This window comes from Lampetra planeri, chromosome 17, assembly GCF_965212315.1.
Source record: "Lampetra planeri chromosome 17, kcLamPlan1.2.h2, whole genome shotgun sequence".
Lineage (NCBI taxonomy): Eukaryota > Metazoa > Chordata > Hyperoartia > Petromyzontiformes > Petromyzontidae > Lampetra > Lampetra planeri.
Window position 1 is genome coordinate 4,223,632 of NC_136123.1, and position 27,885 is coordinate 4,251,516.

At 42.5% G+C, this 27,885-nt stretch overlaps 1 protein-coding gene across 2 annotated transcripts; it reads right to left on the reverse strand.

Moving 5' to 3' along the window:
- Nucleotides 1–205: 205 nt before the first annotated feature.
- On the reverse strand, nucleotides 206–27,848 carry LOC144723283 (eukaryotic translation initiation factor 2-alpha kinase 1-like). 2 transcript variants are annotated; one of them, XM_078601891.1, is made up of 15 exons: nucleotides 27,704–27,848; nucleotides 23,080–23,250; nucleotides 17,921–18,057; nucleotides 16,688–16,737; nucleotides 15,918–16,017; nucleotides 15,059–15,139; nucleotides 14,306–14,405; nucleotides 12,736–12,805; nucleotides 11,725–12,310; nucleotides 11,301–11,430; nucleotides 9,002–9,108; nucleotides 8,285–8,390; nucleotides 5,476–5,570; nucleotides 2,881–3,114; nucleotides 206–1,259 (listed from the first exon to the last, which is right to left on the reverse strand). In XM_078601891.1, the coding sequence occupies exons 1-15, from the start codon at nucleotides 27,813–27,815 to the stop codon at nucleotides 1,101–1,103; spliced, it is 2,238 nt and encodes a 745-aa protein (XP_078458017.1). In that variant the 5' UTR covers nucleotides 27,816–27,848; the 3' UTR covers nucleotides 206–1,100. The 2 variants fall into 2 exon arrangements, with proteins under 2 accessions (XP_078458017.1, XP_078458018.1); XM_078601892.1 differs by lacking the exon at nucleotides 27,704–27,848 and adding an exon at nucleotides 27,029–27,155.
- Nucleotides 27,849–27,885: the final 37 nt, after the last annotated feature.

Consider the following 27,885-nt stretch of genomic DNA (forward strand, 5'->3'; position numbering starts at 1 on the left):
CATCCGTCAATAACAATATTTTTTAAATAACTTTCAGAAAATATATACAGTATTGCTATGCAGATTAAATGACGCAAAACAATTATCGAAAACATAGCAATGCAGTTTTTTTCCAGTTTAAAACCCGATATGCACAACAATGGGCATATAATGATGGATTCGGCAATTATAATACATTCTGATGCTCACAATACAAGCATCGAATCATGCGTACTTGTGTTTATTATTTATATATGTAACAATAGGAGTTTATAAATGTAACAAAAGCAAAACATTCGTAGACAATTTGCATGAATCATAATCGATTGTCACACGCATGAGCCTATGCATGTATCAGGAGTATACACATTCGTTTTAATAGTTGAATACATTCACATTGTGATAAGGTTGGGGATTTATGGTGCTTTATCATGTTCACATGTACAAGATTGCAAATTGTGAGGTTTAAAAAAATAAATGAGCGTCAGATTGTAGCAGAGCAGCAATGCCACGAAGGTTAATGTTCTTAATGAAAGGTAAAGGTGTAACCCCGCAATTTATAGCTCATGCCACTGCTGGCATTATGCAGCCCCTCTAGGTTATTTGGCTTTCTCGTCCATGCTAGGCTGACATCTTCGGTGACTACTCATACTTTTACCCACAAGTCAGCTGCTGATCGACTGTGATGTACACATTTATACAGGTAGGAACAACAGTTCCACACTGCCCACCAGGGATTATTTGTCTGTCGTGCATAGCCCCTCCCAAACATGTACGCTCCCGGATTGAAGTGCATCACGTGACCGCGAGCTTTCTGTCGTGCACGAATGCGCTGTCCGACCAAGTTCCTACCTGCCCACTCCGAAGAAACGTGTTGTTACAGTTGGGTGGATAGATATGGGGGCATTTAGGAGACTGCTCATCGTTTCAAATGCCAAGTGGTTAATAGCCCTTTAAAGTTAAATGGTCCGTAGCTCGAATATAATGTGTCCCGGTTCATAAACACGTATATTCGTGCACGTGCTGCGGCAATAAAAGCTATTTATACAAATCCCAAATTAAACATTGCTTCTGAACTCGTTGTTGGTGGGTTTCTATCCGTTGTAGTTGTGTGTTTGTTGTTAAGATTTGAGGTTCTTTGCAAATATTAAACCATGCTTGAGCATGACAATGGACCTCTCTTGCCATCGGATGGTTTCTTCTCTATTCTGGAGCAGGGCTTTCAGGCGGGTCAACTCCTCGTCCTTCTGCGACAGCTGCCTCTGCAGGCTGACGATAACCTGAATGAATACAAAACATTAACAAAGGTCATTTGTTTTCTTAGTCTTAGCTGGGCGCTGGTGGCCCACGCCTCGAATCCAGCACTGTGGAGGCGAGGGTTGGTGGATGACACAAATCCTGAAAGTACCAATCCTACTGAACTTTAAGGTCACAATCCCCTGGGGGGTTGGCAAGATATGATAGTACAGCAAGTTGATACACTTGCATTGATATTCCACTTGTATGCATTAGGGTTTTCTCTGTGTACTCTGGTTTCTTTCCACATGTACACGGTCTTGTTAATGGGGTTGGCTAAACGCCCTAATAAATATAGGGACGCAGAGCTTGGACAATTATTGGTGCCAGTTCTGGCTGGTTTCCCAGCCAGAACTGGAAATCAATCTGCATTTGAATTAATAAATAATGTTGATATATAGTAGAAGCTGGATATAACCAAACCTTATGTGAGGACAGTTCTCGTATAAGCAACACATGCTTACTTTACACTTGTGGGGGAGAGGCGATGGGCAAACTAAACACACTTTGATTATAGCCGGTCTGGCCTTGCCAGAAGAAACAAGAAGATATTCAGCTTCAGCTGGATTCGCCTCCTTTTGTGCTCGTTGGGAAATCTCATCACACCGTTTACAATAAAAAAAACTATTGCATCCTTGTATCAGAAATTATTATGATGCTTATTTACCCAGGAAAGCTTCACTGAATCTGAAGGCATTTTCAGGAGGGTCCTGCCAATGTTTTGCAGTAGAGAGAAATGTGACTGCGTGTCATCCCAGTTGAGTAATTTGCAGGTAATTTCTCAAAACTGGGATGTTTATGCCAATGCCAGTTAAGTATGTTTTTTTTATGGGAGGAAACCAGAGAACCTGGGGAAGAGAGCAGGCACAGTTCCATACAGAACAGTGCCCGAGTCGGGAATAAAACCCACAAACTTCTCACTGTGAAGCATTGTGCCACTCCACTGCCCAAAACTTACCAACATCGATGCCCAACCAGGTTTTTGACTCTTTGCACCAAACAATGGCATTAACTGCGTTTTACTTCAATAATGGGTATCGCTTGCATGGACCCCACACGTCTACAACCTGGACAGCTTAAAGCCTCTGTCCTGCTGGTTTTTCATACTCTACACCACCTACTGTGTCTAACACCCTGTACTTTTGATGTGGATTTCAACGTGTAATTATTCACTAAAAATATGTTATATATTTTTTTCAAACTGTTGAATATGGAGACAGATGTATGGAGACACGTATGCTCGTCCATTCTGTTATTCATATTCTCCACGATGACGTCAACATTGAAGAGATGTGTGTTTAGCAATTGTCTACGCAAACATTCACATACAATGTTTGGGACTGCATTCGCATAAATTTAGAAGCATCGACAAAAACACACACTTTTGTACGATCTTTAAAAGACCTCCTTAAGAAAAAAATACGTAACGTAAGGCCTACCTTAAAAAATAAGAAAAATGGCCACTGTCGTAAGAGATAAGATTACTAGAAATGCGATACTCCTGACTGCACATTCCCAATAATGAACGTACACACACGCTGCTTGCGATTTACGACTATTGCGCAACACAAAGCACTTCACAACAAAGAGCGAAGGGGTGCTTGCCTGGTCCTTGTTAACAATCAGGTCTGTGGTGAGGATGTCTTGCGGGGTGGGACGCGCGGCAGGGTCATCCTGAGTCAGGAGGCCAATGTACTTGGCCTGTTCGGGCCACTGTGCTGTGAAGGGGCCGGAGACAACTCCACCCCGAAGTTCCTGGATGGTCTGCACACGCTCCATCTCTGTTCCGAACGGTTGGAACAGCTCGAACAGCACGATCCCTACACTGTACATGTCCGACTGTCACACACACACGCAGAACACAGTGGAGTGTTACTGCTGCGGAAAGATCTCACTCCACATGCCGGGAGCTTTTGAAGCAACTGAATTTGGCTCCCAGAGCGTGGGGCGAAAGGTTAAGACATCATGCCGGACACAATGAGCGGCACAACCTGGGAAACACGTCAGAGCTACACAGTTGCATGTTTACGTGCCAGGAATATTGGCCGTATGCTGCTGATGAAAACTTTTTTTTAATTTTCATAAAGGATAACTCCTGAAATAGTCTTCTTGGTTCTTTCGGTAAAGTCACGTAGAAGGGAAGTAATTTACTTCCCTTCTACGTGACTTTCCCTTCTACGTGACTTTACCGAAAGAACCAAGAAGATGAATCCCTGCAGTCACGAAAGCTTTAAATCGAAATCCTGAAATAGTGTTTCCCCATATAACTCTTCAGTTACATTAATGTTCTTAATAATGCACATGTAAAGCCCTTTTTGTCAATCCACTGCTGTATGAGGGCCTCCACATGCCAGGAACGTTTTATGGAGGTCATTTCACCTTACTTCACCACACGGTTAACTGCAGGTAGGTGAAGGCGGGAAGAATAGGTGTGGGGGCACAGAAGTACAGTCCAACAATAGATGTTTCTGCACTGTAGTCCACTGCCCAACCTATTTGTGCATGGTGGTGACTCATCCAACCACTATCCAGGTTTATATCTGCTGAGCTTTGGGAAATTGTGTTATGTATTTTATAGTTTTGCATCGAACCTAACGCAAAAAATCAGAGAGCCGTTCTTTTTTAGAACATCTGACAGTTCACCAGCATTGGTTTAAGCAAGCCTAACTGCTGATGAGATACTGAATGTCGAAACCGGTGAAGGTTTTTTTTCATATTAAACCAATGCTGCCTGAAAAGCATCACTTCCAGAAGGCTGTGTGGTGAATGGGAATTGTACAATTTTTTTGCATATGTTGAACTTCTTTCTCACCATACGTGGAGAGATGGATATGAAGAGGCATATTGTCTGTATCGCGCCCTTTCAGATGCGCTTCTGCGGCTGTCTGCAATGCTCTTCCTTCCAATATTAGGAAGCCACTGGAGCGATGCACTTTTAAATACAGATTTAAAACTAATTACTTTAGAACTGCTCTTTATATTTAGTTTGTTGGCCTTCCCTAACACCTCCGATTACCACGGTTGGCCACGTACGGTGCAGAAGAAGTTAAACATACATATACTAATGAATATTTATTTAGTTGACTCAGATTATGACGAGATTTGGCCCATTCTGGGTGATATGGTTACAGGCCGTTTAAAATTCCACCACCATAAACGTATACGCATCGTACAGAAGAACAGAATTTATTCATTTGAAGCGTAACTTTACTACAATAGCTGCAGGTTATAGCCAGAACACATAACCATTCCAACTGTGACAAGAGAAGGTCAAGTGCCAATACAGGTAAAACACGGAGAAACATTTAAATGATGTCATGTTAAAATGCACTTATCTTAACCATTCATGGTCCCATGCAAAAAACCCTGTTCTTCAACTATGGGTGTGCCCCCGAAAATGTTGTATGGCTTAGGCGATATACAAAATACAAAGATGTGCAAACACTGTTTTCCATTCAACTTTGCCGTGTGTGCCACAATGGTGAAATGCAAACACAAAGGTATTCTTTGCAGATGTTTTTTCAGCAAATGACCAAACTGAGCAGCTATACTGAGAAGCACGGCACACACAGTGGTTGGGATGCTCAATCCTATGGCCAGCAGCTTCTCTTCTCCAATATAACTCCGTGTATGGGCCCCACCAGATACAAACACCAATTACAAGAGCTAACAATCAAAATCTGAGCAATTAAAGTTACATCACGGTAGGTTAGCACTGCCAAAAAGTATGCAAATAAACATGCAGATATGAGTGCTTGGAATTACATTGAGGGAAGAGGAACGCGTCGATTCGAACCCATAGGGAGGTTAAATAAGTCGGTTTAGGCAAGATGATGGCTGATGATCAACAACAGTGATGGGAGGGGGCATCCAACGAATGTAAAACATGCGAAGTACGTCCACCTGACTCAGCTTGTGTGCAGGTGCTCGGTGGACTGTTACGTCGTAAGATTGCAGGAGATTGCAGCGGCTTGTTTGAGGCCTACGTCTAAGCAATGGATTGACTACGGCTAATGTTGTCCTTCCCCCTCCCGCACCTCCGATTAGCGCGGTTGGCTACGTACGGTGCGAAAGAAGTTCAACGTACCTAGATGTTGATGACGATGATAATTATGCGAGCACACGTAAATAAATACTGGGTCGGCTGTTGCCATTATCATCCCTGCTGATGAGAGAATGCGGGATCATGCTTTGCTCCACCTTAAAGTCGTAGTGGGAGCCCGACAGCTGCTCGGGAGCCGCGTACAGGGTAGTGCCCACGCCTGACGTGTGAGCGCCACCGGCATCTCCAGCACCTGTCAAGGCAGAGAAGTGCATAGTGTGGCAGGCGGGTAATGATCGCGTGACATCGAAATGTATCTCGCTCGCTCGCTATTAAGCTCTTATGTTACGGTCTGTTTTACAGATGGGACCTTTTTTTTGTGTTCAGGGCAATGGTGGTGTTGCACACGAATAATGCTCAGCAGTTGGTGTCTCGCTGGTAATTTGAGTGGAGATTAAAGACTGAACAACTGGCTCCTAGTATGGCTCATTAAATCAATCGCTATCATGCTCAAATTACCAGTAAGAAGACACAATACGAGTGTGTTATAGCTTAATTCTTCAGATGCTACCTGAGAGGACAGAGCGGCTTGCCAATGCCACAGCATGATAATATCTTGAGGCAAAGAAAAATGTATTCTGTGCCAATTTACTATGATAATATATGCATTGTCCTTGAAACTGCAAAGAAAGCCGTCCCTTGGTGTGGACCAATCAGTTTCAAGGACAATGCATATATTATCATAGTGTTTTTGTTTGCATTTCGACTGCAAGTATTGTGGTTAATGCAGACATGAATCCTTGTAAAAAGGTATCAGTTTTGTTACCAGAAAAAAGGGGAAAAATCCTATTATTATATTTTGGTACTGGCAAAGGAGGTCTAATGATATTGAAACAGAAGCAACGCCAAGCTATTCCACACTATTCGTGTACTCATCCGATTTTACCCTAAAGCAAGGTCAATGCTGAAGGAAGTGGGCTTGTCTTCTGCCCAATATATTTAAATATCACGAGCCCTTTTTGTTGCTTCGAATGCTAACCTATCCCATTCGTCATTAAGCCTTATTGTGTGATGCGCACAGGAATCATTGTGCTCAGGACAAGTTTTCAAACAACGTATACAAGAAACTGGACAGATTCCTCACGATTATGATAACGGCTGCCAATTGCAAAATAGGTATGCCAACAAATTGATATCGGTTTCTGCATCATCCATCCAACTTCATATCTTAAATTACATTAAAGCACTGGAATAATTAGAACATGTTATTTTATTAGAACAGCAATAATTTAAATAAACATAAAATGTCGCATATTTCCACTCTTTTGAATATAACAGATCAGAATGAATATCTTATTTGAACAAAGATTAAGCTTTCACTACACTCATACAACACTATAGAGAGGATGACTCTTTAATTTTGCATCCATGTTTCATGGACATCGCTTACAACTGTCACACGAAAGTATGCATTACTCAATGCATTATTAACAAGAGGCATGAACGTCATACCTTTGTATGCATTTTTAATGCGCGTTTGTCTCTGCAACGCTATCAACCCGCTTAGAAATGTAGCATAGTCAAGAAATTACTTTTTGTGCAAAATCATGACCTTTGCACGGTGAAATAATTAAGTTGACTGTTTCGCATGGCTCAGATAACAATAAATGATTGGTCGGTTAAGGGAGGGCATGTGCGCACACTGGCTTATAATACACTGGCTGTGACCGCAGTACGGCACCCACACACACTGGCTTGTAACACACTGGCTTTGGCCACATTGCGGCACCCACACACACTGGCTTGTAACACACTGGCTTTGGCCACATTACGGCATGCACACACACTGGATTGGAACGCACTGGCTGTGGTCACAGTACGGCAAGTGTGCACATCAGTTGTTGACGCGTGCCATCTGCATTCTCCAGGAAGCCTACTTGGGTGAAACGATTCGACAAATTCCCATTTCCACAAGCAAGGTAATATCCATGCGAGTTTGGCATGTGGGCAACGCAACTCGTCACTATCACAACTTGAAGGTGTGAATACAAAAATAAATATTAATTTTAACATCACATCCCCACGTCCAAAAATAATTCTAAATGAAAAAAAAACTTAGAAGCAATGATAAACAAATTATGTTTCCAAATACAAAAAACACTTTTCAATCCACTGCCGTGTTGATCGTGGAGGATGTTTGACCATATATCACCATGCTGGTGAGTGCGGTTTAGTAAAGGGTAGGCCCGGGACTGGTTCAGCTATCACTTGCCACGAATATGAGCAGTGGCTAGGAATCAAAACACAGGTGTGGCTGGGTTCATAATGGAGTGCACAAACCACCGTGCCAACCCCTCTACTCTGTTAAAAAAATAAAATGTTGGCATATTGTTTGTCTACCACATTCAGAACATTTATGACATCACCATTAAATGGAATGCATTGTATCTGAGCCTGCAGCTATGTGTGTGTGTGTTTTGGTACGACGCCATAAGAATTAAATATTTCCATGAGAATAAAATATTTGATAATAGGTTTTTCCCCTTTTTCTGGCAACAAAACAGGTGTTAAGATGTTAAAACACCAAACTGAAACCTTTTACAAGGAATCATGTCTGCATTAACCACGACGCTTTGTGGTCAGAAAGCAAACAAAAAACATATTCTGATAATATATGCATTGTCCTTGAAACTGATTGGTCCACACCAGAGACAGCTTTCTTTTGAGCCTCGTCTCAAACGGTGTTAGACCAGAGGACGTCTAATGGACTTGAAATATATTGTGAAAAGGAAAATAACCAGAACAATTTAAATCTGCATAAGCAATTTCTGTAAATGCTTACTAAACTTTTAAAACACTAGGAGAGACATTTCAACTTCTTTTCCGGAATGTACATTTACGCGAAGGAGGAAAGCAGCATAATACTACTAAGCAGGTGACGTCAGGTTTGTATTGCAAGAGGTTTACCGGCACGCATGAGCCTGGGGTCTTCATATACAATGTCCTGGCAAGCCAGCCCAAAGTCTCCAATGCGCACGTGGTGGTCCGGTCCATGGAGAAAAATATTCCTTGGCTATGAAGGAGAAAGCTTTTTGTTTACATGAGAGTCCCCAAAAGTGGTTAATTTTACAGACGCACACATGCTGCCGAATAGTTCAACTTAATAGATTCACAATGGGGGGGGACTATCACAAATACAGAGGAGCTGGATGAAATAAAAACTCTGCTGGGCAGTGGTACACATTGTAATAAAAGTGCCACGGGCGATCGAACACAAGTCCTCACCGCACACGCCCAACATCAGCACGAACAACCAACATTCGGCACTAAGCGGCGGTGACGTCACCACGGCACTTGTGCCAGACTAGGTGCACTTTGAGGCCACACGTTAGCACATTCACAATTGGTCTAATTTCGTTGTAACAGTCAGCCCTTCAAGATTGTATAGATTAAATACCCCAGCTCAAGTTTTACAATGTGTTGTGCATTCGTAATTACTATTTCAGTTCACGCATTAAGAGAGACGATACAATCTGGAAACTGTGAAGAATGCGATAACTGTTATTGATGCACGTCATGCCATTATGAAAACACAATGCGTTTGTAACAATGGATGATGTGCTCATGCAGCTGTAGAAGACAGGCAGATTTTGTAAAGAGGATAATGCAGAGTGTTTGTCAAACCTTGAGGTCACGGTGCATGATACCCCTCGAGTGGATGTAATGAACTCCCTCCAGCAGTTGCTGAAACATTCGAGTGGTCTGCTTCCCGTCCACCAGTGCGTATCGGCCTGTCCATTGCCAAAACAAAGAGTGAATGGTACACGTGATTAGGACGACTGGCCTGTAACAACAAAGATACAGAAGGCTGCAGAAATCAAACTTTCCTTTAACACTTTTTTAAAAACTCATCAATTGTTACATCAATTATATATGCAGATGTGTCACTATATAATAGTAATCACCATCATCATCCATGTTCAATCCACTAATGAAGCTCTCCCTGATCTGCTACCATCCCTCACGGTTCTGCGATGCCATATTGGTAATACAGTAGAACCTCGGAGATCGAACGCACCAGAACTCGAACAAATAGGTGTTCGAACGATATTTCCGAAAATGTTTTGTCCCGGAAACCGAACGAAATTCGGAGGTCGAACGGGGCAATTGCGACTTGAAAGAATCTGTACGGCTGAGACGTGTATGGCCAGCGTGCATGACACTTGCCCAGACAAAGGTTTTACCACCTCCACCTCCTCACCACCTACCACTCAAGCCATCAACTCTCCTTACTACATGTAAAGTGAAGTTCAATGTTCATTTATTTAATTTATTCCATATATTTATTCATTTATTCCATTTATTGTGTTTCTTGTTTTTTTGTATGATTTTATGCATGTAATTACTGTAAACTTCGTGTAAAAATGCTTTATAATGAGATATTTCTCGTGTCTGGAACCAATTAATGTAATTTACATTCATTCTTATGAAGAAAATTAATTCGGTGTTGGAACAAATTGGTGTTCAAATGGCCTTCTGGAACGAATAAAGTTCGATCTCCGGGGTACCACTGTATATAATATATGTATAGTACTGTATGTTAAACATTTATGTTGTGCCCTTTGTCAATGCACTGTTGGGTGAAGGTCTTCCCACATTGGGTTGTTTGGTCACACATCACCATGTTGCTCAGTGCAGATTGAATGGGAGCCAGAAATGGTAATAAATATATGTTTAATAATTGTGTGCTTCCTCTAACCTGTAAAAATAAATGCTAGTTGATTTGTATTTAATTATAAAAATATTGAAGAAAAAATTGCCTGTTATTTGCAAATGACAATATTATATTTGGTAAAAAATATACTCAGCGTCAGCTAATGTATAAGGAGCTGTATGGGTTGTTGTATTGAGGGACCATGAAAGATTCGATTTAAAGCTTTCGTGACTGCAGGGATTCATCTTCTTGGTTCTTTCGGTAAAGTCACAACGCAAGCAGCCGTCCTCAGGTGAAGAACAGGTCTTCATCTGAGGACGGCTGCTTGCGTTGTGACTTTACCGAAAGAACCAAGAAGACCATGAAAGATGGTGACAACTTAGGAAGGCCTTCAATCAGCAGCGGACAGAGCATGCCTTGTGATAATGATTGTTAAGGGTTAGCACATATTCTATGGGGTAGCACATTTTGCCTCATTTTAAATTAAATTCATTGTCACGATTCAGCGTCAGTGTTCGATTCAAGAATAATTATTTGAAGAAAAAACTGTATTAAACGTTGTGGCCTCTAGTAGCTGGGGGTGAGTTATGTAATCCCATTATACGTGACATTCCAAATCAAAGACTTTGAACCTTGCACAAGCAATTTGATGCATGTTATAATGAGCTACATGAATTTATGTTAATGTATGCATCACTTGACCTCTAACTGTAAGTGTTTGAGAAGCTTTTGTAAGTTACAGTAATAATGTTCATATATATGGCTGTGTGGATACAAATAGGCTAAAATGTGCTAAATGTTTAACCTCAAACCATCTACAAAAAGGTTAATATTTCTACTATTCATGAAAGGGGTCCCCAGGATTAATCCCAAGAGATGAAATCTGTCTGCATAGCTCGAGCTATACATTTAAGATATATACACAGAGACATGCTTTCAGAAGGAGGGTCAAATCCACACTGGCTTGGGTGGTCTGGCTCTTAAACGACATCCAAGACAATTATTTTTCCAACTGAGAGAATTGAAAGCAAAACAAAAACAGTAATTCACGTCTTATTTTATACAATTATATTTATACTCTGGTTTAAAGCTAAACAGCAGCTATAATAATCATGTTTTATTCTCGGACATGAGGAATTATATAATAATAACTTTTTATTACAAATCATAAAATGCCCTGCAAATTCATAACACGTTAACAGGACCACAGGGCGGTTTAGTAATCCGTCATAGCTGTAATAGTGCCCACGGGGTAATGCAGAAACTTGCCAGAAAGGGCAGTGGCGCCCTCTGCTGAGTCCTGGAAACTCTCACAAAGGGCATTCCGATCCATGAGCCACTCTTTGAGGGACCTTTCACACAGCTGCATCTGGATGTACAGGACGAGGTGAAGGTCCCGCTGAAAACGAGATTGGGCTTTAAAACCTCCATCACGGCCACAGAGTAAAACCATCGCATTGAGCTTTTAAATGTTTGCTTCATTCGTGGTATAAGATAATTAAAGATATATTTCATGGATAGCGACATGCTGAATATTCACACGAAGTAGCTGAAACGAGCCTAACAACCATTGTATTAAGTAGTACACGAGTAAATCAGACCCTATATTATCCATATTTACATGAAATAGTCTCAATTATTTTATTAGTCTTATTAATCTAACACCAATAAATGCGCGCGAGTGCATGTTTACCTTCATACAAGCCATCTCTCGCCATGAACTCCCATCTTTGCTGTCAGACCCTGGAGTCCAACTGGTGTTGCTATTTTCAGATTGCTCACTACTACTCTCAGAAAGTTCATTATTACTGCCAACAAGCTTGCTGTTGCTCTCATACAACTCCTTTCTGAGGTTTGTGGGTTTGCCATTGCTCCCAGAATGCTCGTTTTTTCTCCCAGAATGCTCGTTTTTGTTTTTACCATTCTTATTGCTGCCGCTGTTGTTGTGGCTCTCACTGTTTAAGCCACCATGGGCCTGGACCAGAGAAGGCACGTGACATGAAGAAAATCTACCAGGTGGACACCAGCCAACATTTCTCTGGCAACCTGCCTCTGCACTTGGCAGGCTGCGAGATGCCAGCAGCTCAACACAGTTTTGATTTAGGTCCTTATGGTTCAGGGTCTCTTTATTCTCTACTTGCTTCACATGCTCGGGTGGATGTTGCAGAGTTGGATCAGGTGCAATTGCTGGTGGTGTATCCGTGGTCTGTTTTTCTGAGGATTGAGAGGCATTCTGGAAGATAATGCTATCGGAGCTGGCGTTCATTATCTTTGCTTCACTGCAACAAGAATACACAAAATGAATGCCATTTAACACAGATTAACGTGATGTAAAACACTACACGCTTTGTAACTACTACACTATGCAATAAATATTAATTTCACGGACAAACAAAAAGAAAATTTGGAGGAAAAGTAAGTTGAACTACACATTTTGTTAGTTTTTGTTTAAATCAGACGTTAATTGTGTTATGACTCTTGCATATTTTTTGCAAGCGTGCTGTATAACTCACGTTTGTGTTTTCGGTTAGTATGGCATGTCATTCAAAATGTCCGACGTTTTACACCACATGCTAGGAGCTGGAAAAGCTCGCAGTATTTGGGAGCGAAATATCCAACATTGTGGCGAAGGGCATGCTGTGCAACCCGGAAACACATCGGAGAGCTTTTGCTTGTTTGTGTTCAGGTTTAACCACGTGCTTACCTCTCAGAGGCTGAGTCCAATGGACCACTCACAGCCATAAGATAGGCGGACGACGATGCAGTGAGACAGCCTTCAAACCATACAAAAGGAAACCCTCTCAGTGTTAAAAATTCCCAACAAGAGTCAATGTGATTAGCCTCAATGTCAACATACGACAATGATGATTTTTATCTTCAATAAAAAGTGCACATTACACAATTATAATTAGTGTTGATCGTAACGTTATGTTGTTGTTGTTGTTGTTTTCCTCGCACTTTCTGTTTAGAGGTGGCGTTGTGTCGTCACTTTAGAAGGGTTTAGCCAGAGATCAATCGATATAATTTGTGGTCTGCGTTTTGGGCAACTGAGAAAATGGGAGACATCTTCTGGCGTTGCTTGGTACAAAGGGCAGCAGTTTGGGACTGTTTGGGTCGATTCGATTGTGGTTAATCGGCTGGCATGAAGCAGTAACCTGAACGGAGTTGAGCCAGTTTTGTGCGAGTTTCCCGGGCCAGGGATTTTTCGTCGTCTGCTGTGGGTGGGGGCCAACCCCCTAGCATGACATTGGGGGCTTGTAGGTCTTCAGGCAGTGCATGGTGGCAGCGGTGTGCAAGTGGTTAAACATTTATTTGGTGGTGCCATTTGGTGGAAGAGCATTTAAAGTAGATTGCACACTGGCAGAGCTGAAGGAAAGCAAGGTGGATTTTATTTTCCTAGCAGGTGCAGGGGCTTTGAGTAGCTTTGTGCAAGGATGCGTTGTCGAGTGGCATGAAGCCAGATATTGTAGACGTTGATTATAGTGAGTGAGCCTAGATGGGATTTGATACGGACGCTTAAGACTTCTGTGGTGATATCAGAAGGAGGCATTGGGAATTTAATTTCTTCAAATTGAATGCTGTTATGGATGAGGAAAGCTAGACCGCCACCAGCTGTTGGTCGGTCTCGACGGAGGAAAGTAAAAAAAATTAAGTTGGGCGGGCGAGAAGTGTATTTTAATTTTGCTTCTTGGATAGCGCCTATATTAATGGAGTTTTGTTGTAGGAAGGTGCTGAGTTCAAGATACTTGTTGTTGATGCTGTTGATGTTTAGTTGAAGGATTTTGAGGTCGTTTTTGTTGTGGATGTTTTGTTGTGGTTGAGACGGTGGTTGCGATGGATGAGGTAGTGGTGCTAGTGTGGTTGTGCAAGGTGGAGTTGTTGGAGTGGATGATGTACAATATTTGCAGAACCAGCCGGAATGTGAACTGGGGATGCGGGCTAAAGTAGCGCAGCGTTTGTGGTACCAAGCTTTACAACTGTTGCATTGGATAGAATTTGCATTGACGTTCTTGCCGCAGCTGCCACAAGGGAAAACGGGCCTCGATTCAATTCGACGTACCCAGCAATAATGAGAAGCCAGCTCCAGTATGCCGGGAGGCCTGTGCTGGCTGGCGAAAAAACAGGAAAGTGCGAGGGGTGATGTTGCCATTCGCAAGTGCTTTCGTAGTACTTGGTCTCTCCACTTCGAACAAGCGGCAACACTGGAGAGGTAACGTTATGTCTTCAGGATGATCGGCTTTTACTGTTTCTCCAGTCAATATCATGTCAAGTACCTGCTAGAGTAGGAGGTTGGAGCAACTCCAACCATGCGCCGTGGTAGCCCACAATGCTCAGGTGCTGCAGCCCGGCCAACAGCTTTACCTCCCGCAGCACCTAACACACAGCGTCGAGTTTGAAAACTGTTGCAAAATTACCTATTTTGCATTCTACACCCGAGTCGTTCTGGACTCGTGCCGAACCAGCCCGGTGCAGCTCAGGAGGCACAAGTTTTATTGCTTTTATTGCAGATGCCGAGCACTGACAATGATGTCACATGCAAAGAACGGGACAAGTCACATGCAAATGACGTGCTGATCCTATGTCCTCACACTTTTATGACTGATGTTACATGCAATAGACTCGTTATTAGCCCCACCCCTGGCCCTGTTTGGCCGCCCGAGTCAGATTCAGATGTCTTGTGAGGCCAGGATATGATGGTTTAGCGCTGGCACGGTATGGCTAATCGCCAGTGGAAAACAACCTGCACCGTAACGGCCCCATCCATGATGGCTCGGCTGTGCCAGAAGAAAATGGACACAAAAGAATGTTGGGCCTTGCATTCGTTTTCACAAGCAACTACAACTTTAACGGCAAGGGAAGAAGGTAACATGGTTTTGAAACCGGGATTCACGAAATGCAACTCAAGAATAAACCTTTATATTCACCAAAAATGTTTCTTAATGCAACATTAACATAAAGTTAGGACAGCCCCTGAAACGTTAGATGGTTTGACGTGAGATTTGGTTTGAATGTTGATGAGGAATAACCTTTTTGCAAATACTTTCGCCGGATCCCTTGATGAGCACCTTTTTGACAGCGTACAGCTGTCTATCCAACTTGTTGCGCACCTAGGCCACCGCACACAAAGGTATGTTCAGCAATTAATGCAAACGCCAATTTGAGCTTGCAGTTAAATCCTTGGGTTTCGAAAAAAACATTGGCAAACATTTGTGATATTCTTTGGGTCTTTCGGTAAAACCACGTAGATAGAAAAATAAAAAATATATAGCGGTTAGAGCTATATTTTTCCACCTGATGACGATTGCTTGTGCTGCGATCGAAACGTCATGATATGTTTTTATAATTTTCTATCTACGTGGCTTTACCGAAAGACCCAAAGAATATGAATTCCTGCAGTCACGAAAGCTTTAAGTCAAAACATGTGCGACCCAAACAACACCTTCTGGCAGGACTTGAAGAAAGAACAACTGTCTAGATCATGCTACAGGCATACAAGTAGTCATACAACGCTGGCCCAGATGTGAATCATATAGGGAGTTTTATGACCATTAGTGTGTGCCTGGTAGCACAACGATGTGGGGAGTGGGGGGGGTAGTGGTATCTGCACAATCTGCTCTGAATACAGCGACTGTCAGTGGATTCCCAGCCACAACTAACATTAGTAGTGAATGGTATCTGGATCGGTCATGCCCCCCACCCACGCTCCCCCCCTTCCCGATGCCCCCCTTCGCCAACTCACACAAATCAGGTGGTGAATTTGGTTAAACGTCTTGCGAGATTGATACGGCATGGGGAAGCCATCGTTATGGAGAGTCGTAAATTACTATTTCTATTAACAAATGATTATGAAACATTAATTGTGGATGGTGTGGGATCAATGCATACCTTGAAGACCTGGCCATAGCCCCCGCGACCAAGCCGGCAAACCTCTTCAAACTCGCTCAAGTAACGCGATGTGTGGGTGTGGAAAGCTTGCTCTTTCTGCCTGCAACAGTTGTCGGTCACAAGTTAAGCATGTGTGGAGTGTGTAGCACGCAGGCCCGGCACGTCCTGCCATCATCTCATGTTTATGATCCTTAGAAAGGGGAAAGATGCCATTACACCACCAAATCGATTTCATAATTTAATTTAATTATTCCACACGCTTGGAGTACCAGAGCTGTTTTGGAAAGGACATTCTTAGTGCAATGCAAATTACATTTTTATCAATTATTCAATCAACAATAATAAGCCATTCCCGATGTTGTCTGAACAAGCATGGGCTTAGAATTTTGTGCATGAATGTAATTAAATTTAATGAATTGAACAATATGAATAGGAATTAAAAAGTCATATGTGTCTATATCAGCACAAATCTGCTGGGCTATTGTAAAAGCAGAACAGACAGACAGTGCGGGTGCCAATAAGCCAAATTATTAATACAAATGTTTTTGTTTTACAAAATGTTCACCTCATTTACATGAACTATATATCATAAGCACTCAAATGACTCCTCAAACAATGAGACCTGGAGCTGTTTAGGAGGAATTAGCCAAATAAACATACCAATTAGTCACTTACATCAATGCCTGATATATAAACGGTATATAATGTTTGCAAACAACAGAATTGTACAAAACATAACTAATTCATAACTAAATTCTCCCTAATAATACCTGGAGGGTAGCGCCAATGGGCGTGGACAGTCTTCAGGAAAGAGAGACAGCTGTGAAAAGACACGCGAACATTTTATTTGTAAGTAGTACTAATCACATACCTGCATTTCCCATAAATATGCTAAATTCCTCTTGATATGCAAATTATTTTGTCAAGGCGCCCTTTCCCCCCCTTCCAACCCAGCTTAAATATATGCTCCAAGCGTGGTGCTGTTTCATTCAGACGCTGTCGCCTCGACAGACCTGGTTTTCACCTGAAGACGCCTGCTTGCATTGTGGCCGAAACGTCGTGAGAATTATTTTATCATGTTTTATTTTATTATTTTATTACTTCCCTTCTACGTGACTTTACCGAAAGAACCAAGAAGATGAATCCCTGCAGTCACGAAAGCTTTAAATCGAAATTTTATTTGTTCACTAAGCGTCACGACACAGACATCGGGACACGTGCATATGGGCAGTCGACCAATGCCTGCGCCAATTTTGCTCAACAGTGAACACAGTCGATGGCAATATAAAAAATATACAGAGCGTAATGATATACAAGAGTCGTATATTATCACGTTATCAGTGCCATTTAATATCCAACTGTGAAACCATTCTGTTAAAAGCACGACAATCACTTAAATAAGGTGGGTTATTTAGCCTGTATAATAAACGGTGATGCAATTATAAAGACTTCACACAAAAAACAATCCAATTACTGTAAAATACATTTTATTTCACAGCCTCTACACGTCACCCACCAATCTCAATAAGCTCATTGAAACTCTGTGCACTTTTCCTCTATAAGATGCGAAGCCATCGTTTTCACAATCCAGTATTCAATCGCCTGATGAGAAAAAAGTAAGGGCATCATGAGGATTCCATGGGGTATCTACCAATGGATCACCATGTACATTTATTGCAAATTATTGTTCCCACTTAGGCCGTGCTATCAAAAAAGACTTGCAATAATGCTGTTTCTTAATGAGCATGAATACTGAAAAAAGTGCAGACGAAAGCTGTAGAGAAATGATTCCCAACCTTTCTGAACCTGCAGGCCACCCTTAACCCTCAAATAAAAATGTGGTGGACCACCACAAAAGCAACGACATATTTATCAATTACAACGACTCTTGTGATCATAGTATCTGCAAGAGTTCCATGGACTACTTCCCTCAACCGTGTGGCCCAACAGTGGTCCACGTACCACAGGTTGGGAACCACCAGTGTGGAGGATGCTAAAAGTACCTCGGTGTGCAGGTGGCTGGATCCGGAGCGCAGCAGGTCACACAAAGCCTTGCTGTACTGATTCCGCACCGTGGCAAATTCATCGCAGAAGGATGATGGAGAGACCAGCTTCAGTTGGATTAGGTGTGCACCAATGGCTGTTGGCATGCATAGGAACATAAATTAATACGTTGAAGGACCTTCACATGCCATCACATCTCGAAGAGCATGCAAAAGGCTTAACATGTGAACTAAATGCCCACAGAACTACAAATGCAACGTGATATTACTCAACAAAGAAACATGGAAATAAACACAATATTGCTTCTGTGAACAGGTGTCTTTTATACAGGTAACAAGCTGAGATTAGGAGCACTCCCTTTAAGAGTGTGCTCCTAATCTCAGCTCGTTACCTGTATAAAAGACACCTGGGAGCCAGAAATCTTTCTGATTGAGAGGGGGTCAAATACTTATTTCCCTCATTAAAATGCAAATCAATTTAAAACATTTTTAACATGCGTTTTTCTGGATTTTTTGTTGTTATTCTGTCTCTCACTGTTCAAATAAACCTACCATTAAAATTACAGACTGATCATTTCTTTGTCAGTGGGCAAACGTACAAAATCAGCAGGGGATCAAATAATTTTTTCCCCCACTGTATGTGTGGTTGCAACAAGGTAGATAAATATGATGATCCACTATTGTGCAGTAACTTGAATGTGATAACCAGTACTTTCATTTTACAATGGTGGGTAACAGGCAATCAGTGTAAATCTCAGAGCAGAGGAGTTAACGTGTTCATGCTTGCATTTAAAATGTATTTATGAGCCATAGTATCCACTAAATGAAGCCAAATTATCTGTTTGTTTAAAACACAAACAAATACGACAAGTCCAGATGAAGAAATAGGTTCCGTGATAACGCTGGGGTAAGGGATTGTAATACTCTAGCTATGTCAATATAAAATGGAAATAAGCTGACCTAAGTGTAGTGATACAATGCGGCTCAAGAGTAAGGCCAGAAACAAGCCCGACTGTAAGGTTCTTGGACACACTACCGACAGGAAATATATTTACAGAAATATGCAGTACATCAATGTTAATAACTGCAAGCCACATTTTGGTCCCAAATGTAGAAAGCATGGTATTATTAACACTAGGTTTAAGCTAGATAGGTTTAAACTTTGCATCAGCATTTACATAAAATTTGTCGAGCCTGCTCAGTCTTTTAAACTAGTAACTACAATTAGTGACAATATAATAGATGTAATTAATAACATTCAGTATATTTGTACACTAACTACCTGACATTCAGGTACATTTCACTTACATGTAAAAGATGTTATACTTGATATTCTTAGGTTTTTTCGGTAAAGTCACGTAGGTAAAAACATTAAAAAGTAAAATAAAATAAAAATCACGACGTTTCGGAGGCAACACAAGCTTCCGTCTTCAGGTGGTACCGTCACAGCCACGACAGCTGTATCAAGTAAATGAGAGATTGCAGGAGTTACCACTGCGTTTATATAATGGTTGGAGAAGGTGGTGGGGCAAGGGCCGCAGACTTATTATTAATATGGTAAGGTGAGATATGAGACTAAGAATAGACTGCATAACAAAGGCTCAGCCTTTGTTATGCAGTCTGAGCCTTTGGCTGCCTTTGTTATGCAGTCTATTCTTAGTCTCAAACCTCACCTTACCATATTAATAATAAGTATGCAGCCCTTGCCCCACCACCTTCTCCAACCATTATATAAACGCAGTGGTAACTCCTGCAATCTCTCATTTACTTGATACAGCTGTCGTGGTTGTGACGGTACCACCTGAAGACGGAAGCTTGTGTTGCCTCCGAAACGTCGTGATTTTTATTTTTATTTTATTTTACTTTTTAATGTTTTTACCTACGTGACTTTACCGAAAAAACCTAAGAATATGAATCATTGCAGTCACGAAAGCTTCAAATCTAGAATGTTATACTTGGCCAAGTTGTGTACTTTCGGTTTGCTAATTTATTTGAAAACTTTGCACCTTTTATATACTCTTTACTCTTTGGTTCTACGGGTAAAGTCACGTAGGTATAAAATAAAATAAATCACGTTTCGATCGCAACACAAGCGGTCGTCCTCAGGTGGAAAAAATATAATCCACCTGTGGAACTGCTGAACCAGCGAGAGAGCTCTTACAACAAGAGGTTAGATATGTGGCGATGGGCAAGCATGCGGGGTATGAGCTTGACAGGAATTCCATCCACGGACGCAAGCACATCAGTTGTGTTAATGGCGAAGATTAGGGTGAGGGATTAGGGAGAACTACAACCGTTACCTGAAATTATTCTAATAAAAACGGCGATTACATACGAAAAAACTTTACTCAGTTTGGCAACATCCAGAACTGCGAATACTCAATTAATATTAGAAATTGGTGCATCTGGCAGAGAACAATGCACCACAATCTGACCTATGTCACAAAATTTGCAAAGCGCGACAATTCAAGGGAAAGAATCTGTGAAGATCAATCTCAATGAGATGTGCATCAATGTATTTCCGATGTCAAAATTTGCCATCAATAAGATATTGGCGCGTGGGTAGTCTAGACACAAGAATGCTTCTGCGTCATTTCACTGGACGAAAAATTGCAATCGGAAAACATAATACAGAGCCGCGAATCGCGACACCATCTACAAACCGTGGATATCTGCGTCTGCATAAAACATCTATAAACTCCATATATATATAAAATAGAGAAACTCGGTAAACATTATAGGGGAATCCCATTTCACTGGCAGATACTGGAAGATAAATAATTGTTAACTATAGCAAATTATTTATATATTTACAAGACAGGCATATCAATAACATCAACAAACACCCAGTGACACAAAATTGACCCTTGTATGGCATGTTTGTAATAACAGTGAAGCTGAGGAATTGTTGTTTACAAGCACCCTTTTGCCAGCAATTCTAATTGTGAAAATTTGAAATGTACGATTGAAATACAAACAGAAAAAAACCATTTCTGCATAGATGACTCTACTAGGACATTTTCCAGTTTTGCCATGACCTATGAGTTTTAAACCGATTCCTGGAATTAAATGCTATCAATATAACTTTAGTAAATTAAAGACTCATAATGAGTAATTCTATTCTAATCTGCGCATGGAAATATGTTCAGGAGCTAAACGCCATTGTAGAGGTTTGCTAGCAACGAGAGGGATGCACGAGAGAGTTTGTGTTTTTTTGCTATTCCTCCTTTAAAGGAGATCAGACGACAGTGGTCTAGTGCGGTCTACGGTTTGGGTTGCATGAGATGCGGTTGATGGTCACACCAGTGTCTTCGACGAATGTCAAAGCCAGGAGGTGCAATGCTTAGATCCCGAATTACATGTTTATTCTGGATCAATTTAACACGTAGGCTTTCGCGACCAATATTATTCATAATCAACGTTTTTGGGTTTAGATCGCGTTATTTATAAATGTGTCGTAACCCTCCACCACCCGACACGGCCAATCAGTAAAAAAGTGTCACGTTGACAAAAGACAAATAGTTCACTGCTTTAGCCCACCGGTGTGTTGAAGCGTGAAACCACAACATTTACAATTCTGGCGAATTGCCCGATGATGCTGGATGCAATTACCAGCGAAACGTCGTACTCAAATTGTAAATGTTGTGGTTTCACGCTTCAACACACCGGTGGGCTAAAGCAGTGAACTATTTGTCTTTTGTCAACGTGACACTTTTTTACTGATTGGCCGTGTCGGGTGGTGGAGGGTTACGACACATTTATAAATAACGCGATCTAAACCCAAAAACGTTGATTATGAATTTATTCTGGATGTTCACTTTGCTCCACTCTGCTTGCCAGCATTATTCCGGATCTCGGTAAAATTCAAGGATGTTTGACAGCACGATCTCAGCAGGGGTTCGGGACTTGAGTACATTGATGAGGTTTTGGTTGATGGATAGGTTATTTCCAAGAAAACGTGTAAACTCCTTTGCCGTTTGCATGTCTCTGCGCATATTCGGTGGCAAAATGTTAGCCAGAACAGGGGGCCCGAGGATTGGTGTCGGTTTCAGTGTTCCGGTTAAATGCGCATTGCTTTATTCAAGCAGTTTTGAGCATGAGCTCCCGACCAGGCTGGCGCACAACGACTCTGCCACTGAATCGATCAGTTAGAGTTGCCTCAAGTAATTTCTGCAAGTATCTGTAGAAGGATGATTTTTTATTTGGTCTTTTCACAGATCTGTTTAAGGCTTATGTCTGTGATCATCCTTTGATATCTTGGAGTGGGGTCATAGCACACTGGGCTACGACAGAAGAACACATCAAGGGCGGCATCTATAAGTGTTTTCTTGGGTTAGATCGAGTAAATATGTGCCGTTAAACCCGCCACCACCCGACACAGCCAATGAGTAAGATTTGTCACTTAAAAAAACCATGCCAATTCGTTATGAGTACAGCACACCGTGTGTTGGAGAGTAAACCCACAACCTTGTAAACCCACAACATTGCAAATGTGTTAACCTGAAGAGTGGCATCTGATGCACGACCGTTCAAGTAGTGGATTTGTAAGCATTTGATTGGAGTCTAATATGCGTCCAATAAAGTTATGACAGGTTTTAAGAGTATTCGCAATCTTCTCCAGGTTTGTGCTCTGTGCAGCAAGGGCTATGTCATGAACTTGCGAGATGATGTACGTGACGTGTCACTGATATATATCTTAAATAATTATAGGTATCGAGCCTTGAGCGAGGCCATTGTTCATTATTCTCTTGCGAGTAATGAAACATTAATTACATAAAATAAGTCACAAAAATATCTCTTAAGAAGCCAACATTGGTAATAATATGAAGAATTATAATTATAAAAATTGGAAAACATACTTCATATGCGAATTGACTTTGGGTTTTTTAAATGCCAATATTTAGAGCATTAATGGACATGTGTTACTGCTATTTTTTTCTAAGCAACAGGTTGAGGTCTAATCATTTTCCTAATAATCGCACCAAGCTTCATTCTTCTGCCTCGAGACCAATTTCAGTAAAATCAACACGAGTGGCCCGTTAGCTGTGTTATGTAAATGTAAAATCAGTTAAACAAAGTGCTGAAATTCAATATGAAATGTCGTGTGTCGCTTAACCGTGTTCCACTCTTGTTAAGTCGCGACGGACGGGGCTACGTACCGTGGAAGAGCGCCTGCTTATTTATGGGATCTCGCTCATACAATGAGCATAGGTGCTCCAGCAACGTGACCAACAGCAGCTGGTTGGACACAGAGTGACGGAGTCCGCGTGGACTCAGGGCGCCATCCTCGACTGGCTCCGCCGGGGCCTCCGTCATCGGGCAGTCCGAATCTGCACCATGCAATACATGAGCAAGAGATGGCAAGAGGGTTATCACGGTTCCTCTGTGTAACATATGGAGGCATGCTTTTAAAATATTCAATCGCCTGTTGAAAATATACGAAGAGGGTCATTATAAATGGATCTCCCTGTATTCAGAAATTAATATACGATTAATAAAAGGTGCATCTTATATTCGAGCATGTTATCGGCGACTGCGAATGAAACACGTGCTTGTAATTTAACAAAGGCATTTTTTGCAGCATACGTGTTACCGATACACACAGCCAAGTGCCATGCAGTGGGCGAGTTGATCATTTTCGGTCGACTGATGAGTTACCAAACTGGGTTATACTGACCCAGTGCCATGAAAAGGTTGTCCCAGACAGTTCTAGCCTTAGTTATGTAGAAAAAAAAGATATGCTCATTACGTACTCTTAAGAATTGGCGCTATTCACAGGTGGTGCAGTGGGAAGGAGGAAAGCAAGAACGTTTTTTTCTTCTTGGTTTTTTCGGTAAAGTCACGTAGAAGGGAAGAAATAAAATAATAAAAATAAAACATAATAAAATGAAACAATTCTCACGACGTTTCGGCCACAACGCAAGCAGCCGTCCTCAGGTGAAGAATGAGACACTTCAAGCTAGGAACTTACATATAAGCTGGGTTGGGGGTGGTAGAAGAGCGCCTTAACAAAAAGAATGTGCATATCAAGATGAGTTTAGCATATACATGGGAAATGCGCAGGGGGCGGGGGGGGCTTCAAAGTCATACCATGCCCACGCACTATGCAGGATCAAGAGCACCAAGGGGGGGTGCAGGGATTAGCATTAACAAAGGAAAGGAATGCCAATGATATGTAGCTGCAGTAACTAAACAACACCGTAGAAAACTAAGGTATAAACTACATACAAAGACTAAAATATAAACTGCATAGCACCATCAGTATACTTACTATACTCTACAATAAGCTGAGTTACTAACGGCAAGTAATACATTACAATACTACGTCGTAAAAGTTATATAATATGCTTCCATCTAAACTTTATTCTCTTACATCAACCGAGCATATACCGTACTATATACTGCCATAGATAAACCCAACATTAAATTATATACTGTATTGCAATAAACCACATTTCAACATAACACGTTGTATAATGTTCTGGAATATTAACAAACATTCAAATTAGGATTACAATACTGATATATTTTTGGCAGTCTAATTAGTGGGAGGAAAGCAGGAATTTTGTATGATGTTCTGTAATATCTACAAAACATTCAAATTAAGATGACAATAAAATACTGATAACTCTATTGCCAGGTTAATTATGTATATCTTAATCAATTATAGTTTCTTAAGTAAAAAATAGAATGTTGCATGTAAAAAAGTAACAGGACTCCTACAGCCACTAGAGCCCGCTACATGCATCACAATGTTAAAAAAGTATTTCACGAACTGAATCGACACAGGTACAATTACTAACATCATTGGGACGAGTGTATCACAACAATAAGAGACACCACCTATTATTATGGCAGAACAAAAACCGCTCGTGGCATGCTCGGTGCACTTTATGGCACAGCATACACACACACAACAACAACAACAACCGCCATTCGCCACTAAGTGGCGGTGACGTCACCACGACGCTTGTGCCAGGCCATGTGCACCCTGAGGCCACGTGAAGTGTCGAACGCCCGCTGACAGGAGGTCACGGGGCAGACCCAGGTGCCACGGGTCGACTGACCGAGATGACTGGCTGATGCACCACCTGTGCCCCCTACTGTGCCAACTTGCTGTGCTTTAGCCACCCGGCGCTCCGCTCGTTGTTGTGAGCGTCGCTCCTCCGCCCTCCGTTGTTGTTGGAGGGCGACTGCCTCCAACTGCCCAGTAGCGTCCTTCACGAGCCTCCTCCACTGAGGCCGATCTTGACACCGCTGGTACCAGTCATCGGCAAGTCCACTCAGCTCCACGTCCTCCTGTACCACATCACTCCATCTCTTCTCTAGCCCGTGCCGCGCCCGTTTAGCCCCCTCGATCCGGCCGAACAAAAGCTGTTTAGGCATGCGGTGGCTGGGCATGCGGGCTACATGACCCAGCCAACGCAGCCTTGCCTGCCGGAGGAGCTCACTGATGGGACTTTGCCCAGATATTTCAAGGACTTGTGAGCTCCTCACACAATCCAGCCTGGTTAAACCCAGGATGGATCGTAGGCAGGCCAGCCTAAATGTTTCCAACCGGCGAAGATGCTCCACTAGGGGGGTCCACGTTTCGCAAGCGTAGAGAAGGGAGGGAATGACCGTGGCCGAGAAGACCTGAAGCTTCGTGCGGAGCGACAGACCAGGTAGCTTCCACACAGCGTTACGCAACCGATGAAAAGATATTGCCGCTCGACTGATTCGGAGTGAGACCTCTGCTGATAAACTGGAGCCGGTCATAAGCACACTGCCCAGGTATGGGAAACTCTCCACTCTCTCCACAACTGCCCCATCACCGATTGGGAGTTGTGGGGGTGGAGTGCCCGATGGTACAAAATACCCAGGCAGGTGCTTAGTTTTGGTGGGGCTGATGGTAAGGCCCCACCTCTTAGTGGCACGCTCCAGTCTCAGCAGCAGCGTCTCCAACTCCTCTTCTGAATGAGCAGCTATTACACACACACAACACCTCACAGCACACACACCCAGCAAAGCACACGAGGAGTTGACGCCCTTTCTGCAAATCAAACCCGGATATTATTCGCAGTCAGCTTAGGTCTACCAAAGCGTAGCAACTCCACTGTAACAACGGTGAACACAATTGCCACGCAGATGCTGGTACGAATTCGATTCCTGACAACAGAGCACAGATGTGTTCAACAGATGTGTTCTGGAGATCTGTGGACGTCTGTGAAAAAAAGAGCTTCATAGCTGATCGGATATCTTCGGTCAAAATAAAAAAATAACCCGTAAAAACAAAGTTTTTCACTATACATCCTTTATATGCGTGGCGGCTAGAGTCCTCTCGTCCTCTGGCTTGAGATGGCTGCCACCTATGGGTCAGATGATTGCCTGCCACCTTTAAGCAATTGGTAATTAAATATAATTTATTTTTTCCCAAAAAGTGTAAAATTGTGGAAAAAAATTTTCACGAAAATAAATTGACACACACAACGAGTCTGTGTGCAAAATGTCAGCTCGATTGGATCACGGGAAGTGGGTAAAAAAACGACCGAAAGATTTGCACGGTCGTAAGCGCGCAAGCAAGCAAGCAAGTGAACTTAATATAAAGGATTAAAAAAGATTATGATTCTGAGATGTCAGTCAGCGGAATGTACGGGAAGCAACTATAACCGGCATTCAGGACACATCACATAGCGTGCACGTCACAACACGCAGCACCACCACCGAGGACGCAGCATCCTGTACAGAGCACCCACACCAGGCAAAACAGAGTCATGTTTATCTTCACTGGAGGAATCCGATGAGCTATAAAGCGCTGTTGTCACAGGCGTCCACTAGGGGCGGGTCAGAACGTTACAACAACAACACGACCAGGAGTGCACAGGGTCAAATCACTTAAAATATATACAAATAAAACTAAAAACTATGTTTTACCTTACTCTTTGGTTCTTTCGGTAAAGTCACGTAGAAAGTAAACAGAGAACGACGTTTCGATTGCAGCACAAGCAACCGTCGAAAGCAACCGTGGAAACGTCGTTACTCTATTACAGTATTTTATTTCTACGTGACTTTACCGAAAAAAACAAAGAGTAATTCCTGCCGTCACGAAAGCTTCAATTTATGTTTTACTTTGCCAGGTAAAGTCCACTGAGCTATTGGCTTGTTTTTCAGAAGCGACCAGGCCACAAATGAAAGCTCAACAAAGTGGCTCGTCATGTGGAAATGTGGAGCATCACACAGGGGCCAGACCACAAGCACGCAGCACCAATCACACAGAACACACACAGCACACTCACGACACAGCACACACACAGCACACTCAGAACACAGCACACACAGAATACAGCATACTCAGAACACAGCACACACTCAGAACACAGCACACACTCAGAACACAGCACACACACAGGACACACAGCACACACAGTACACACAGCACACACCCACGACACAGCACACACAGTACACCAGACACAGCACACCCAGAACACACAAGACACACCAGACACAGCACACACACAGTACACCAGACACAGCACACACACACAGCACACACACAGCACGCACAAGACAGCACACCCACGACAAAGCACACACACAACACATCCAGGACACACCAGACACAGCACACCCACGACACAGCACACCCAGGACACACAGCACACCCACAACCAAGCAAAGACAGCGGCAAAACCAGTCCTACGAGTTGCCTACGGGGCTAGACGAACAGGCGTGGGGGATACGGGGCCCATCACTCTCTCAACGACACAAGGGGCAGTGGTGGTTCCCCGCAGCACAACCCACCATCGAAACGTTGTATCTCCTCGCCATGGCCCGCCTTGAATTCAATGCTGGCCTTGCCTAAGACGCCGGCTAATGAGTCCGCCATGCGAGCGGCCAGTTGTGGTGACGTCATCGCGAACAGCTGTGAACCCGGCGTTGCATCATCGGCGGCGCGGTGACGTCATCGCGCAAGGGGATTTCGC